A 15,068-nucleotide genomic window follows, 5' to 3' on the forward strand; every position below is an offset into this window, starting at 1 on the left:
TGGCCGTTCCTGGTGGAACCGGCGGACGAAGATGGAACGGTGCCTGCTGTTCAGCGTTGGGTTCCTCATCGTCATCGCCATCGTCCTCATCGCGACCACAACGCTGGCCATGGCCAAGCCTAAAGGTGCGATACACGCCACTCGAACGCAAACACGTGTAAAGACCTGCTCCGGTGACGTCCTCTGAACGATCGGTAGATGATGCGGAACTGACCTTTCTCAAAATACTTTGCGGGACAGTCGTGCTTCGAAGTTTTCGATAAGCTGTATTAAACCCGGCGTCCGAGATCACCGTGCACGCCGAAAGTCCTAGCGCGCCGCCATGATAGTGGCGGTCACGGTTAAACTAACGAGTTTTGTGAAAACCTACACCTGCAGGTAGGTCTGTGAAAAAAATAAAATAAAAAGAGAAGCGTTTACTTGAAGATAGACTGAAGCCACGAAGAAAACCACTCAACAGGTTCTTAGGAGAGAAAAGCTTCGCAGTTTAAGGAAAATTCTTCCTGGGTCTGGCAACCCTAAGCGATCGCTCCGTGACGATCGTCATCGATCGTTCCGTGACGATCGCTCTGCCAACTCGGCTGACTGGAAGACTAGCAGTTGGTGGGGCGAGGGCGAGCTAATCGACAACTCGAAGCTCTGGAACATCTATTAACCGTTTGATTTCCTTGTAAATGCGCGAGCTGGAAAGACAGGCTAAGAAAAAAAGGAAAGTGGGCAATATTTCAGCTTCGTGTTACTTTCGGGTGCGTGCCAACGTTTTCTCACTCACTCTCAATACTTGTATTGTCAGTTCCGTACCGAGATTGGCGCTAATAAATGTACGCGTTAGGCAGAAAACAAGTTTGAATACACTCGAGATCACGGAAACGCGGCGCGAAGACATGAAAGGCGTTATAACAAGACAAACAGGGGGGGACTACAGTGTAGAAAATGTAAACACATCGGCTTGTTGTAAGTGCGTCTAGGTTGCTTACGCCAGTTGCCAGGTTTGGCTGCTTTGTGCCAAATTGGCTACTATGGGGCCCACTCACTACAAAATATTTGGCTAATATGCGGCTCTCCTACTTTCAGCATCAACGTCAAATAGTTATGTCTCCAAACGGACGAGTCATACTACAATTCTCCTAAACTGTCATGTTTTTGCACGATAGGGACTTGATGGCCTTCTCAAAACTCAAAACATTTGTCTTTCCGGAGCTAATGTGTACACGTGTAACACCCTCGTTTCCATGCCATAGTTAGGTTGAAGGAATTCACAATTACCAGATCAGTGTGAACGACTCATGTGATCCTTTGGTTCCATTTGGACCGCATTTTGAATTTGTTGCCAGGTAACCTCAGGTTGGCTATGCTCAACGTTGAGACCTGAATTACAGTAGAATCAAAGAGCGTTGCAGCCGGCGACAATTTCAAAAGGGGACACTTACTGTGTGTTCAAGCAACGATTACCGCGAACGTTTGCAAGCCCGAAAACAATCCCCAAGATGCAACGTTTTGTTTGACTTTAACGATGGGACAAGACAAATATCTGGCTTTAAAATGGAGAATCTAGTGTTCCCTCTTATAATGACACGGACTAAATAGTGAGACGGGCTACAGAGGGAAACGATAACGCCGAAGTGTCTCTGCACTAAGACTCTGCATATAAAGGGGATCCATACGCGTAAGGTGGTATGTACCGGTAAAAAAAAAAAGTAATGGCAGATAGCCTAGCAATACTCTGGAGTGTTAGGTTACGTAACTAAATGGATATCACTGGGGATATCCCGCTTTAGGCGGTGTATACCGTTCCGTTTATGCCTCGCATTCATCAGCGAAGACCTTGGCACGACGCTCGCTACCAAGCTGGCGATCGTAATGGATCCGTGACCTCCTCTTTGACCCTCGTTTCCCGAAGCGAACAGATAATGTGCCGGCGACGCAAAAACCGGAAATTTTGCAAAATCCGCGAGCGTGCGTGCAGACAACGGTGCAACTATTCGCCAGACAGCTGCACGGCTCGCTGGTTGTGCACGACTTAATTCTGGCGCTTGCGGCATTTCTCGATCGGCATTTAAGCAATGGCCGCCGGCGCGCAGACGGAACTATCTAAGCGATCGGTGAAAGCAGACGAGCGCTCAGCGCCAAGCGCGCTCAGAAACCGAAGTACGAGAAAACGAGCTGCTAAGCACGCTGCCTAAGTGTACGTTGATGGAACTCACTGCAATATTGCACCGTCGTCGACAGATACTACTGAGGAAAACGCGGAGATCATCCGGATCGCTGTATGGAGCGTCTTTCTTTTTCTCTTTTATTTGGGTGTATATAGACACAATGATACATCGGGACAAAGAGAGAGACCAAGACATTCTTTAATAGACTCTGGAGATGTTTTCCTGGCTAGAAGCCTGGTACTCCAGGTGACGAGGGTGACCTGTGAACTTTCACATTCATACGTAGTACACAAGCACGTAGTATACGCACAAGCACTTGCAACAGTTAAGGGGTCTCCTGACAGGTCATTTCACGGTGCTCAGGCAAGACTGCAAGGCCGCGTAAGACAGCGTAATAGATGTATCGATAAATCTAGGAAGCTTTAGTAGCGATTATAACACTTCAATATCGTTACTGGAACCCGCGTAACCTGAAAGGTAATTTTAGGACTTGTATTATTCTCCCCTTATAGCGTTGCCGAAGTGCTCTGAAACAATTAGTCGAAATCTGCTTTAGTCTAATTGGTCGAATTAATTATTCGTATTAGCCATATATTAGTCAAATAATTAGTCGAATCTAATTAGTCGGAAACTACGCGCAATCGGCTGTCTCTTTGCCTTTTATAATCTTCAGTTTCTGCGGCAATAAGCGAGAAAGGAATTCCTGAGGGCTCGATAGTCTGTTAGTTAGAGTCGTATGAAGAAAAGAAATGATGGAGCCAGAAAATGACAAAGGGGAAACTAATTATGTGGTAACTCAAATGTATAAGTTATAAAGGAAAATGAAATGAAATTGGACGAAAAGACCATTCGCTGCAAGCGGGAGCCGAACTCAGTTCTGCTGCATTACGTTTGTGACGTTCCGCCAAGCATTTGTCCACTTCCTTCGTTATTTGTGTGCTTATGCTAGCGGTGGGAGTGTTAGTCAGCGCCTCGCGCGGTCACATCGGTAGACGTGGAACATCCTTGCAACCGCGGCCGTCACATAGTATGCGCTAAATGCCACAGAAGACATAGTTGGAGTTTGTTGTAACTGCAGAGGTGGAAAAGGTTCGCTGAAATCCAGGTGCTTATCTTCAAACAAGATTACAGAGAGTCGATAAACACTGTTCACATGGCTTTCACACGAGGAACGAGGCTTCCCTTTTTCGAAAAATGCTAATCACTTAAAAATTCCAGCTTCCGAAGACCACTTTATGTTGTTTATAATGCTGATCCACGACTGAATAACGATGGCTAATTAAATATCTTTTTGAACGCGGTTACGGCACGCCCATCCAGTCCCTTTTCTGTCTTGTCCAAAGCCTGTCCAGATTGTGTCGTCTTCATGCACTTGCAGCCGAAATACAAAGAGTAAGAGAGTTGAGCGTCTAAGACAAAGGCCTCATTAAAATGAAAGCAAACGTTGCAATTGCAATATGAACACTCCAGGAAGACGTGAATCCTTCTGCGTTCTTTCGCCTCATTGCATACAAAGCAGAAGGCTCGAGACGGGGCGTTTGAACAGTGGCCAAATTGACACGGCGCCTCATATCAATGCAAGTGGAGACAGGTTTTTCAGCTAACTCATTCGTAGCTGTGTTTGCGGAAGGAACCATTAGTAAAAAAGCGACACAGAAACTCTTTATTCTGATGCAGGAAAAAGTTGGACTTCCCAAAAAGCGGTATAGAGATAAACAAGAGCTGCATGTATACTTCACGTCAGTTTTGTAAAAATATTGCTCAAGAGTTTTTTATAGATAGTTTTCTATAGATAGTTTTCTATAGATAGTTTTCTAAGATAGTTTTCTAAAAGACAGTTGCCAAAAGACAACTGTCTCAAGCAGTGTTTTTTTCTTTGAGCGTTTCTAACTTTGTGATCATAGAAATACCAACGGATGTAACGACTCAGTCGCACTGTCGCGTTTCACTTTTAAGCTATTGAAAGCCAATAACGCCTGCTTGTATTCATGGCCTGCGGCGTAACTTACGCACTCTCGAGTTACTGATTAAACGCAAGTAACCTGAGCTCCGGAGACAGTTCCCACAAATAAGCATATAGATTCACCGTGTACCCTACCACAGCGGCCCTTTCTTGGTGTCCTGTGACAAGTAATTCACTTTTAGCTCTGTCAAAAATTACAATTTGCAACCTCTGCTAATTGCCTGTTTACACGTATACGCCGCTGGGAAGAGAGAAATAGCCGAACCTTGGGAAAGAATCTACATTGTGCACACAACTGTCCAAGTTTCCAACCGACAAAGATTTAGTGTAGCAAAGTGCCCCTTCGTGCTCAGCGTAAACTGCGACGATAACGATAAAAGCTCGTTAAACCTGAAATAGCTGCTGTAATTAACCCTGGAAATAATGCTGCACTTCCTGAACACAACAGGTGTACTGGAGCGGTATTCACAATACTTCTCCGGTGAAATGGCGTTTCTTTATTGGTTAGCCTTCGGGCACCCAGCAGTTATGATAGCTATCGGCGTAATAAAGATACAATCGCTATGGCTATGTATTAGGATTCTAAGGAGGGAAAGTTTGGGCCAGATTCCTTACATTGCAGAGTGGGAAGAATTTTAGCCACCAATTTTTATTTATTTGTGCAAATTTCTGTTGGCGCCTAAGTACAGTTAAGACATTTAAAATAAAGATGGTTACCTAAAGACGGTTACCTAAAGACGGTTACCTAAAGACGGTTACCTAAAGACAGTTACCTAAAGACGGTTACCAAAAGACGGTTACCAAAAGACAGTTACCAAAAGACAGTTACCAAAAGACAGTTACCAAAAGACAGTTACCAAAGACAGTTACCGAAAGACAGTACCGAAGACAGCTACCGAAAGACAGCTACCGAAAGACAGCTACCGAAAGACAGTTACCGAAAGACAGCTACCGAAAGACAGCTACCGAAAGACAGCTACCGAAAGACAGCTACCGAAAGACAGCTGCCGAAAGACAGCTGCCCTAAAGACAGCTGCCCAAAGACAGCTGCCTAAAGACAGCTGCCTAAAGACAGCTGCCTAAAGACAGCTGCCTAAAGACAGCTGCCTAAAGACAGCTGCCTAAAGACAGTTGCCTAAAGACAGTTGCCTAAAGACAGTTGCCTAAAGACAGTTGCCTAAAGACAGTTGCCTAAAGACAGTTGCCTAAAGACAGTTGCCTAAAGACAGTTGCCTAAAGACAGTTGCCTAAAGACAGTTGCCTAAAAACACTTGCCTCAAGACAGTTTCCTAAACACACTTGCCTCAAGACAGTTTTCTAAACACAGGCTATGACCAATCACGGGTAGGCACACATGTCAAAGAAGCATTGTGTGCACGGCGTGCATAGTGTCATGTCATTTTCTTGCACGAAAATAATTTATACGGAGCACAAACTTCACCTCAAGCTGCCGACTAAGGAGTGACTTTGACTGCACGGCTAGTTGAGAGGACAATAAATAACATCGCGTTCTGTACGTTTGCTTTGCAGCGTTTAAAAAAGGAAGCCAGGAGCTATCTACAGAGGTCTGCAACTCAACGGTTTGTCATGAGCGAGGTAAGTTGGTACTTCACACATCAACTACCTTGCTTTGCTTTATTGCTTATTTAGAATGAATATTTGGGGTGTACAATGTTTGAATAATCCCCTAGTTCTACGCCTCGCCTATTACCTCTTCCTCGTCCTCTACCATCCTTTTCTCCTTTCTTTCTATTTTCACTTTGCACCAGAGCATAGTAGCTGGCTAGAAGCGCAGTCGCGTTTAATATGAACTGCAGCATGATGCCCATAGTCTAAGGGGCCCCCAAGACTGTACGGTGGCGCCGACATACGAAAAACGCGAGAACTAGACATCGTTGCAATGACTAGTACTTATTCAAACTTCTCTTTATGTGTCGTACGCCGCCGCGCAGTCATGAAGTGCATTCGACCAAGGACCACGTGTTGCAGCTCGTATTGAACATGACTGTGCATCCGTTACCGTCCACTGTTATTAAAGACAACTTCAAACTGTTTAAAACAGATGCGTGTCGCGAAAAAGTGTCTGACATGAACAACTAGGCAGATATATTGATGCGAAAAAAAGTAATCCCAGCCTTTCAACGCATAGCTAAGCTGTAAATGATGGCGAGTATTATTAGGTGATCCAATAATGAGTGAACCATACTGTTTATCTCAGGCTAACCTTCCTTCCTATCTTGTCAAGTAAACTTTCGTTTCTCACTGCCGTGTAGATGAACGATATCTCAAACGTTTTAAAGTTCAAAAGGTTGTTGAAGCCAGAAGCTGACTCCCCTTGCAGATGATTCGATATTATTTCCACAACATAGCTGTATAGAAAGCTTTTTGCCAATGGTTAGCTATTCTGTTACTGCGTTGTTTCGAAATGCAAAAGCGAAATTTTAGAGGCAAAATGACGTGCAATTTTTATAAGGATACAACATCAATGTGCGCTCTAGTTAGACTGCTGAACACTTATTTTTAATAACTTCAAAGCATAATGATATAAAACGGCAAGAAAATGAAAAATAAAAATAAAAGAGCTACAGCTATAGCGTTTGTTTATATACGATATCTTAAGGCAGCGGCCCATTCTGACGGAGGTGGAAAGAGTGTTGCATCTATTGCAATACTATTGTCACGCGGGCTGGATCACTGATCGTCGCAGCGATTAATGTTATAACTGTCAGTTGATCAGTTTCGATTTCAAATATTTGCTTTTGAACGTCTTTTTGCGATAACTTGTACTTTTTTTGAGAAGAAACCGCTCTACATCAGCAGGGACGAACTTTGATATTTTGATCCGAATTCTACTGCTCAATGGGTATCGAGGCTGCCCACTTGAGGATAAAAACGAATAAACGAACCGCTTTGCTCACAGAAGACAAATGAACATTTCGCAATGTCCGTCGAAACTTGTTGACCAGCGTCGATGACCCGGCGACTATGTCCTATACCGCGGCCCAGCGCCAGGTCAGCTGTTCTTATTCGTCAGCGGTTGGCCGTATTTTGAATACGCACGCCAATCAAAAATACGGACGCGAAGCGCGCGTACAAGCGCTTAGGCTCATCGAAGAATCGAAGATCGAATCAATTCAATTGCAGTGATAGGTAACATGGCTGGTCGGGCAACGACATACTGGCGAATTTCAGCGCATATATACACAAGGACAGAAGAAACGAGACGACGCAGGAGCGCTCGTCTGTCGTCTGGTTTCTTCAGTCCTTGTGTACATCTGCGCTGAAATTCACCAGTATGCAGCGGATAGGGCCATGAGGAAATATGGTGCGGTGCTCAACGAAAGCAGTTTACCTTAAGTGCCTGCCGTTACCATTGACCTTGGTAATTTATTCTCCCGTATTGTTTTCCGGTATATAACTTCCACGTAGTAAATTGTTCGAGCGAAACCTTTTTTTTTTAATTTTTCTTATTGTAGAAGTTATTGTGCCGAGGGACAGCTGTCTCTACATAAGCGAGCGAACAGCGCAAGACAAGACGGTGTGCTTACGAGTTGAAAAAAAAAACTTTTCCTATTGACTGCTGTCTAATGACAGTCTAATGCTATTAGACTGTCCATACTTAATTATCTTATACTTGCAATACCTTACTGGTGCAAGTTGAGGCACCTCTCCTTTATGCCTCTCTCACTTTCTCTCTATACAACGTTTGGCTCCCCTACCCCCAACAGACTATAAACCATAATACAGAAAAAATAAAAATAAAATGAGCTTGTTAGCTTCTTTCATTACAGACTGAATGATATTACTGTCAAAGGGACAATTCTATAATAAACTAGAACTCTTAATATTTCTTCCGTTTTATTTTTGTATTAAATATAGTGCAAGAATTCATGTATTTTGCTTGAGATTCTTATCTTATATAATTTAATAACCGAGTGAGAAGGAGAAGCCTTCGACAGCACACGGTTACGGTTTCTTCATGCATCTTCGTCTCTATAGCAATAAAAAAATGCTAAGTAGTCAGCACGAAGGATATAGACAGATTGCCTAAGTAGTACATTATTAAACAGCTGCGGCCATTAGGATAGTCAGAGCAATTCCACAGGCAATACGAGGTTTTCAGCTTACCCCTTGAAACAAGGTGAACAAGCTTGCCAGCTGGAAGCAAGGAAAAACGTGCAAGACAAATTAAGTTCGGACTATTGTTTTGGATCTGCACATACGCTGTTCATCAAAAATTTGTCTTTCCCGATTGCGTTCTTTGCAGCACAACTGATTCTGCAGTCGATGGACGAGAGCGTCGACCCGTGCCAGGATTTCTACGGTTTCGTGTGCAACAACTGGATGCGCAACAACCCTATACCGGACGAACGGGCCAGGTAAGACCCGCCGACACGAAATACAAATGCAACGGCCAGCGAGCGTGCGGGTTAAGCATTACACTGGTTAAGCGCACTCAATACTAGAGCTCTTCAATCAAATCATCGTCGTGAGCCTATGTTTATGTCCACTGCAGGATAAAGTCGTCTCGCAGCGATCTCGTATTACCCCTGTCTTACGCTAGCTGATTCCAGTTATGCCTGGATATTTCCTAATTTCTTCGCACCAACTATTTCTCGGCCCTCCTCAACTGCGCTTCCATTTCCTTGGCACCCATTTTGAAACTCTAATAGACTAGTTCGAGATCAATCACGTACCAGTGGCGAAACTACCCGTAGGTACATTGTTTCAACCCCGGGCACAGTGAGCGCCCAGTAGCGAGAGCCGGAGAGTCTACTGACTGTCTCGCCACCTACGACCGGCAAAACGAACTATAAAGCGACACTTTTAGTGCAGAGAATTAGGTTGCTGCGATAAAACTGGAAAATTTCGAGGCTTACTAAGGCGTTGGCTGACGCAAGGTACTTCGAAACCACTTCGAGATTACTCCGTATACTGCGGTGGACATGATGATAATGATGCTTCCTGAATGCCTGTCGGGGGCGCCGCGTGGTGCAGATGAAAACATGCGCCCGCCCCCGTTTCTGCGTCTCAATTTCCGCCGGAAGCGCATTAACTCTTTTTTTTTTTCGCCAGCTCGCGTCACTTTTGTTTTTGTTTCTTTCTACATCTTACACTCTCGCCTGTCAGTTTCCGCTTCCTCGTCTTTAGCGTTGTATTCAGCTTTCCTTTCAAGTCTCCGATCGTTTGCGCGAAAGTTTATGTTTGCGGGTTTGCTTTCAACACCCGCCAAGAGACAGATTTACTATATACAGCGCCGTCCCCGAGTGTAACTTTGTCCCTCCTTATACAACGCGAACAACAGCGACAACGGACTGCTCAAAGCGTGCGTAACTCAGCCGCTTCTCGGGTTTCCTTATTATTAAGACGCGCGCTGAATTAAAGAAGAGCATGGGTTAGAGTTACGTGCACCCCACGTTTATAAAACCCACACTTCTCCTCTCGCATACGGAACAGGCTTTGATAGCGCACGTGGTAGTGGGCCCGAGACTACACGCATGCGCAGACTTGCGAGGCATAATGTCTCTTCTCTCTCTCTCTTTAGCGCACGTTGCAATAACTTCGTGTTGTTTTTGCTGAAGTCGCGAAAGTTTTTTCGTATGTATGCTCTTTCGTCATGACAAAATTAGCAGTTCAGGGGCCGAACTAGCAAAGTTTTGGTTCGGTACAGTCTTTCGCCGGCCAGCTTCGTTGATATGTCCATCATCACGGTTTGCTGCGGGCTTTCCCTTATGTAAGCAGTTCTGGTGTAAAAACTTTTTTCTTTCGTTTTTTTCCTCATTTGTGAACATGGGCTTAGGAGAGTGCAGAGTAAACGCCTGCAGGTACGCAATCTTGTTCCGAGGAAATATGATGACTCGACAAAATTCGGTGACGCTGAGAAATGAGAAGGCGGAAGTGTTGATTAGGACGCACCACCGGTTTGATGTTCTTAACAGAATGAAGTGAAATTGGACAGGCGGCTCAGGGCTTAGAATGGATAAGGGGTGCAGAATGGATTTCAGTGTTGTGTAGGACGGCAGTGCATGATGGCAGAGATTGACATTGATGCACTATAAATTCGGTAAATTGCGGGTATGCCTCGGGCTTGGTTGCTGCAAGATAGGAATCATTCGATAATTCTACGAGGGGACCTTCTTTTCCTGTATATAGTGCCGTAATTTGGAGGGCAATGATGATACAACGATGATAAGTGTGATCAGTTAATTCACTATAACCTATTACAATGGCTTTGTACAGGAAATTAGAATATTGTATTCAGAAAGGGATTACCTAGCGCCGCTCCGTTAATAATGTTCATGCTAATGACGGCGGTAATGTAAAATTAAAACTAGTAACTCAGGATGAAGGATGATGACTGCGTCGTATAACTTCTATGCGTATTATTGCGTGGAATTTTAACCGGTTGAGGTCTTTAAGAAAAAAAAACAGTGCGAGTAAACTGTCAAAAAGAGAACAGCAGTGCTTTGCTACGCCTGAAACTAATATCGTGGGCTTCGTGTTGTGTGTTGAGACAACGTCAAAACTAATTATTTAAAGAAATAGCTTTTTCTGTCAGCGCTCATGCTCGCCTATCGTTTTCAAAGGCTTCATAATAAACGATTTACTTCCAGCGAAATCACTTCCATCAGTCTCGCTTCATTAAACAGGAGCGATGAAAACAGACGCAACTGCAGCCGCGTCCAAATTATTCGCGCAGACGATACTTTCGTGACGACGCCAGGCCACGACGTCGCGATTAATGGTGCTAAAGCTCGAACGGGGACACATTCGAAAACAGAAATCCAGTTATCAGAGACGTCATCATCGGCCGCCTTCGATCCAAAAACAAACAAACGCTTTATACGCCATATCGCGCAGATCACGAGCTTTCTAGCCGATAGAAAAATAATGTTGAAATCCCACCAAACAGAGAGCAATAAGCGCACTTGCCCCATCGCCCCAAGCATCCGCCATTTATCGTTTATCTTCACTTACGGTCCTTTCTTCTTCTTTTTTTTTTTTCGGCACGCATCTATCTTTGCTAGTATTGCCTTTCCGCAGCATCCCGGCCGACAGTCTAAATCTCCGTCGCTCATTAGCATCGCGATCACGAACAACTACACATAGGAGGGTCTCGACGAAGAAGAGGCGACGGAGAACAAGATCCAATCCGTGTCTCCTCCGTCTGGCCAACTTCGCAAGAACAGACGACACACCTCAGCGCAGCCAACGCACCAGCCGCCCATTCTGTGACCACAGCTTCCGCTAACCTTGAACGCGCCGCGTCGCCGTCTCGTATACCGCCACTGCCGCCGTCGCCGTCAAAGACAAGCGCGACGCCGAAGGAAACCAGCGACCGGTCAGGCGCCCCGATAGCTGCGTCACACCGGTCGCACATGGGCGATCCTGACGCAAAGTCGACCGGGGTACCCCAGCACGTGCGCTCATCGGCAGGCATCGCTCGGGGCGGTGACACTTTCTTGAACTTCTGGTTGCTTTCGATTGCGTCGTCTGCTTATCTGAAAAGCAGACGCTCTGCGTCTATACGGTGGCGTAAGGAGCGAGCCGTTCCATGACAAAAAAGGCGAGGGAAAGTAGAGGGTGAAAGGTTAGGGTTGAGGTCAGTTGAGAGACGAAGACATTGAAAACACAGCATCGAGCTCCTACGTAATTAAGTCACGTGCTGTATTGTTAACATTTGGTGCCCGTCACACGAAATCGTGCCGCGTGACGCTGTCTGAATTTTAAGACTGTCGGAGCACGAACTTAAGACGACGCAACCGACTCACGTCGGGTATAAATGTACTTTATTAAGCATAGCAGTTTGCGCTATTATAGCGTCTTTAGAAACATAGGGAAAGCTCCAATTTCAACATCCATTGATTATGTCACCGAATTTGTCGCCATACGATTTCGCAATGTTATATCGCTATACGGGTGATCATTTTTAAGAATTCCGGGATTTTTAAATATCGCCAGTTGCAGCTAACATAGTTCTAGTCCTTGAACTGGATTATTCTGGGAAGCGGACATTACTTGCACGAGAAATCGAAAGACATATTCAACTAAATAAAGAATACAATAATTAACTTCCTAATTATTAAGATTACAGCCCATATTGCTATTTACGAATTGTAGCCGGTGAGTTTACAAGGCGAATCCACTTGGAGTGAATTTCCAGAATGACACGAGTTTGGAGATATGCTATCAAACTCGCCGTAAAAATGCACTGTTGTTTCACTTACTATTTTACCAACCGATCTTTATGCATTAAAGCACAAAAGTAACAGGACCGCCTATGTATTTCGTCCCACACTATGGGAATAATATCTCGAAATTGGTGTCATCCTGGAGATTCATTTCAAGTGGATACATCTTGCAAAATCAGCGGCTACAAATCGTAGATTGCAATAGGAGCCGCAAGTTAATCAATAATAAGGTAATTAGTGAATTCTTGTTGATTATTTGAATATGTGTTTCCATTTCTCGCGCTAGTTAATGTCCGCCTCTTCGAACAATCCAGCTAAAGGACGAGAATTAAGCTCTCTGCGATAGGCAATATTTAAAAATTTCGGGAAACTTATAAAAATGATCCCCCCGTATACTGGACTATACAAAAGAGGAGACCAAGAGTGGCCATGTGACAAGCACGTGGTGGCACAAACAGGGAGAAAGGGCAGGTGACTGTGAGGACCTCGAATGAATGTTTTCGGCTTTTGCGTATGGCGTCATTGCCTTAAACTGAAAAAAAAAGTGCAACTGCATGGCATTCTCGGATAGGAAAGCTGATGCAGGCGTTGGCCTGTGCCTGTGTGACGTAACTGGCGACGCGTCTGCGCCAAGAAAACGATGAAGTTGTGGCTCAAAGAAGCGATTGGTTTCTCCGAGTGGCCTGTGGTGGCCCCGGCAAATAAACAGGACGATGTGCGTAGGCCATAGTACGTAGCGCGGTACTGTGTCATATTTTAGTACGTTTTAATTGCGCGAACGCGCGTTTTCCTGTTTGTGCTGTCAGACGTAATCAGCTCAATGGACCGGCGGATAGTAAAAAAAAGAAAGAAAAAAGGGGGGCTCCAATGGATTTCGAGTTTTGAGGAAATACCGCAATACTGAAATGCCTTAAGGCTTCAGATCACGTGTGTGCAATCAAGGAAATATAGGCGAGATGTGCTTCTGACCGACGTGCTCGGGAACATTGAGTAGGCGTTAATAAACAATGTGCGCGTTGCGAAGCGGTAAGCTCACGTTCGTGTAGTATAAAATGACAGATTTGGAGCCACGTGGATGGCCATTTACATTCCTGGCAACTAACTCATGTGCTGCTTTCGTGCCTACTAAACCGAAGCACCCTACTATAGGTGAACGTACTTGCAAGCGGTAAACACGCGTTGAAATAGGGCAATGCGCCGCGGTAAAGGCGTTGCTGAAACCGCTTGCCATTATTTTTCTCGATACCCAAGTGTGGTTTCACATGAAAGCCAACGCTCTGTTCAGTAATGAAGCGTGCATTCCGTCGCTACGATCTCAGTTTGCGCAGAGGCTATACCACTTAAAGCACTTATGAACGCACACGTTCCACGTGTGATAGTTGTTTTAGACACATTTTAAGCAATATAAAATGTCTGGGGAAGGTCAGCGAAGCCATACGACCGCGATGTTGAAAAGCAGCTGAAACGGGGGCGTGTTAACGGAACAAAAGCAGTCTATACGGACTCCGTCTGTTCGTGTTCACTTAATTTTACAGCCACGATGAGCGGTCGAGAGGGTTTCTGGTCTGGAATAAAAACTTGTAACATGCACTCGAAGGAACTCTTTAGGGTTCACAACTGGACACGTTGAGCGCGGAAGCGACACCACAGAGCAACCGCATTGGCGTCCGTACTGGTGATTCCTGAGCGCTCAATATGCATCCAATCTTGATGATCACCAGCTATCCCAAAGCCATGTTTTGAAATATATTTCCTCGGGTTCAAATGTCCTTATTATTGCTGCCGTAATTATTAAGGGCGTTAAGCGGAGTGTGTACTGTAAAATAACCGTCGTTATTATTACCGTCAGTGGGAAAACCTCTCAAACTCGTGCTTGCTGAGAGTGAAATTCTGAGATTAGCGTGGATTATGGTTGTGTTAGACAGAATATTCTAATTAGTATTTGAACCGAAGTAACTTCAACCTATCATAAACTTCATGACAAAAAAAAAAAAAGACAAAGACGTAGTTGATGCGACGCATAGACGTAAAATGCTAAAAAAATATGTAACTGGTAAAAAGAAGTAAGCTTCACTGAGGGGAACCGAGTCTTCTTTGAGGAGATCCAAGTCGGTGTCGTGGTGAAGGTAAGGCATCGTTAACGGCATCGCCATTAGCACCTAGACACGGTAGCCTGGGAAGAATGAGGTACACGAATACTCGGCGATGACTCAAGCCGTGAAAAGCGCGCGCGAATGCCCACCGATAAGATTGATGGCTCTTCGCGTCGCGATTTGCGGCTGCGCGTGGTCAGAGGTCAGAGTGAGAGAGAGAGAATCAACGTTATATAGACACGGAGTTGCATACAAAGAGGAGTCGGTCGCTTTCTCGCGCCGTTGGCGTCGTCATCCTCTATGGAAGAGAAGGAGCGATTAAATTAATTTGCACCCGTACGACAAAGCAGCACGGATCGCGCGCTTCCTGCGATACGCTAATTGGCTTTCCTTTCGCGAACAGCGTGGCGAAGCTGTCAAGGCCGAGGATAACGAGCGATTCTGTACGGGCCTCTGGCGTGACTGGCTTTCTTCGCTTACGTTATGGAGTCTGGGTTATCCCGAGTCAGGGGTGCTAATGCTGTTGTCGCTTCTGTTGGTGCTAGTGTGGTTTTTACAACTTCTTTCTACATTTTGTTCTTCGGCCTGTGATCGCCACAAGATTCCGCTTGGGCAAAGGCAGACCTCAGTCTTCTACTTGTTCTTGATTATCTTTTTCCCTTCA

General features: G+C 45.0%; 1 protein-coding gene across 2 annotated transcripts in view; it reads left to right on the plus strand.

Moving 5' to 3' along the window:
• LOC119446385 (neprilysin-1-like) overlaps positions 1–15,068 on the plus strand; it is a 93,588-nt gene that overhangs the window by 46,106 nt on the left and 32,414 nt on the right. For both annotated transcript variants that reach the window (XM_049664104.1, XM_037710808.2), the window contains 3 exons: positions 1–125; positions 5,650–5,715; positions 8,387–8,498. In XM_049664104.1, coding sequence (XP_049520061.1) covers positions 1–125; positions 5,650–5,715; positions 8,387–8,498 — 303 coding nt within the window. The remainder of the gene's footprint in view (positions 126–5,649; positions 5,716–8,386; positions 8,499–15,068) is intronic.

The sequence above is a fragment of the Dermacentor silvarum genome, chromosome 3, assembly GCF_013339745.2.
Source record: "Dermacentor silvarum isolate Dsil-2018 chromosome 3, BIME_Dsil_1.4, whole genome shotgun sequence".
Taxonomy (NCBI): Eukaryota; Metazoa; Arthropoda; class Arachnida; order Ixodida; family Ixodidae; genus Dermacentor; species Dermacentor silvarum.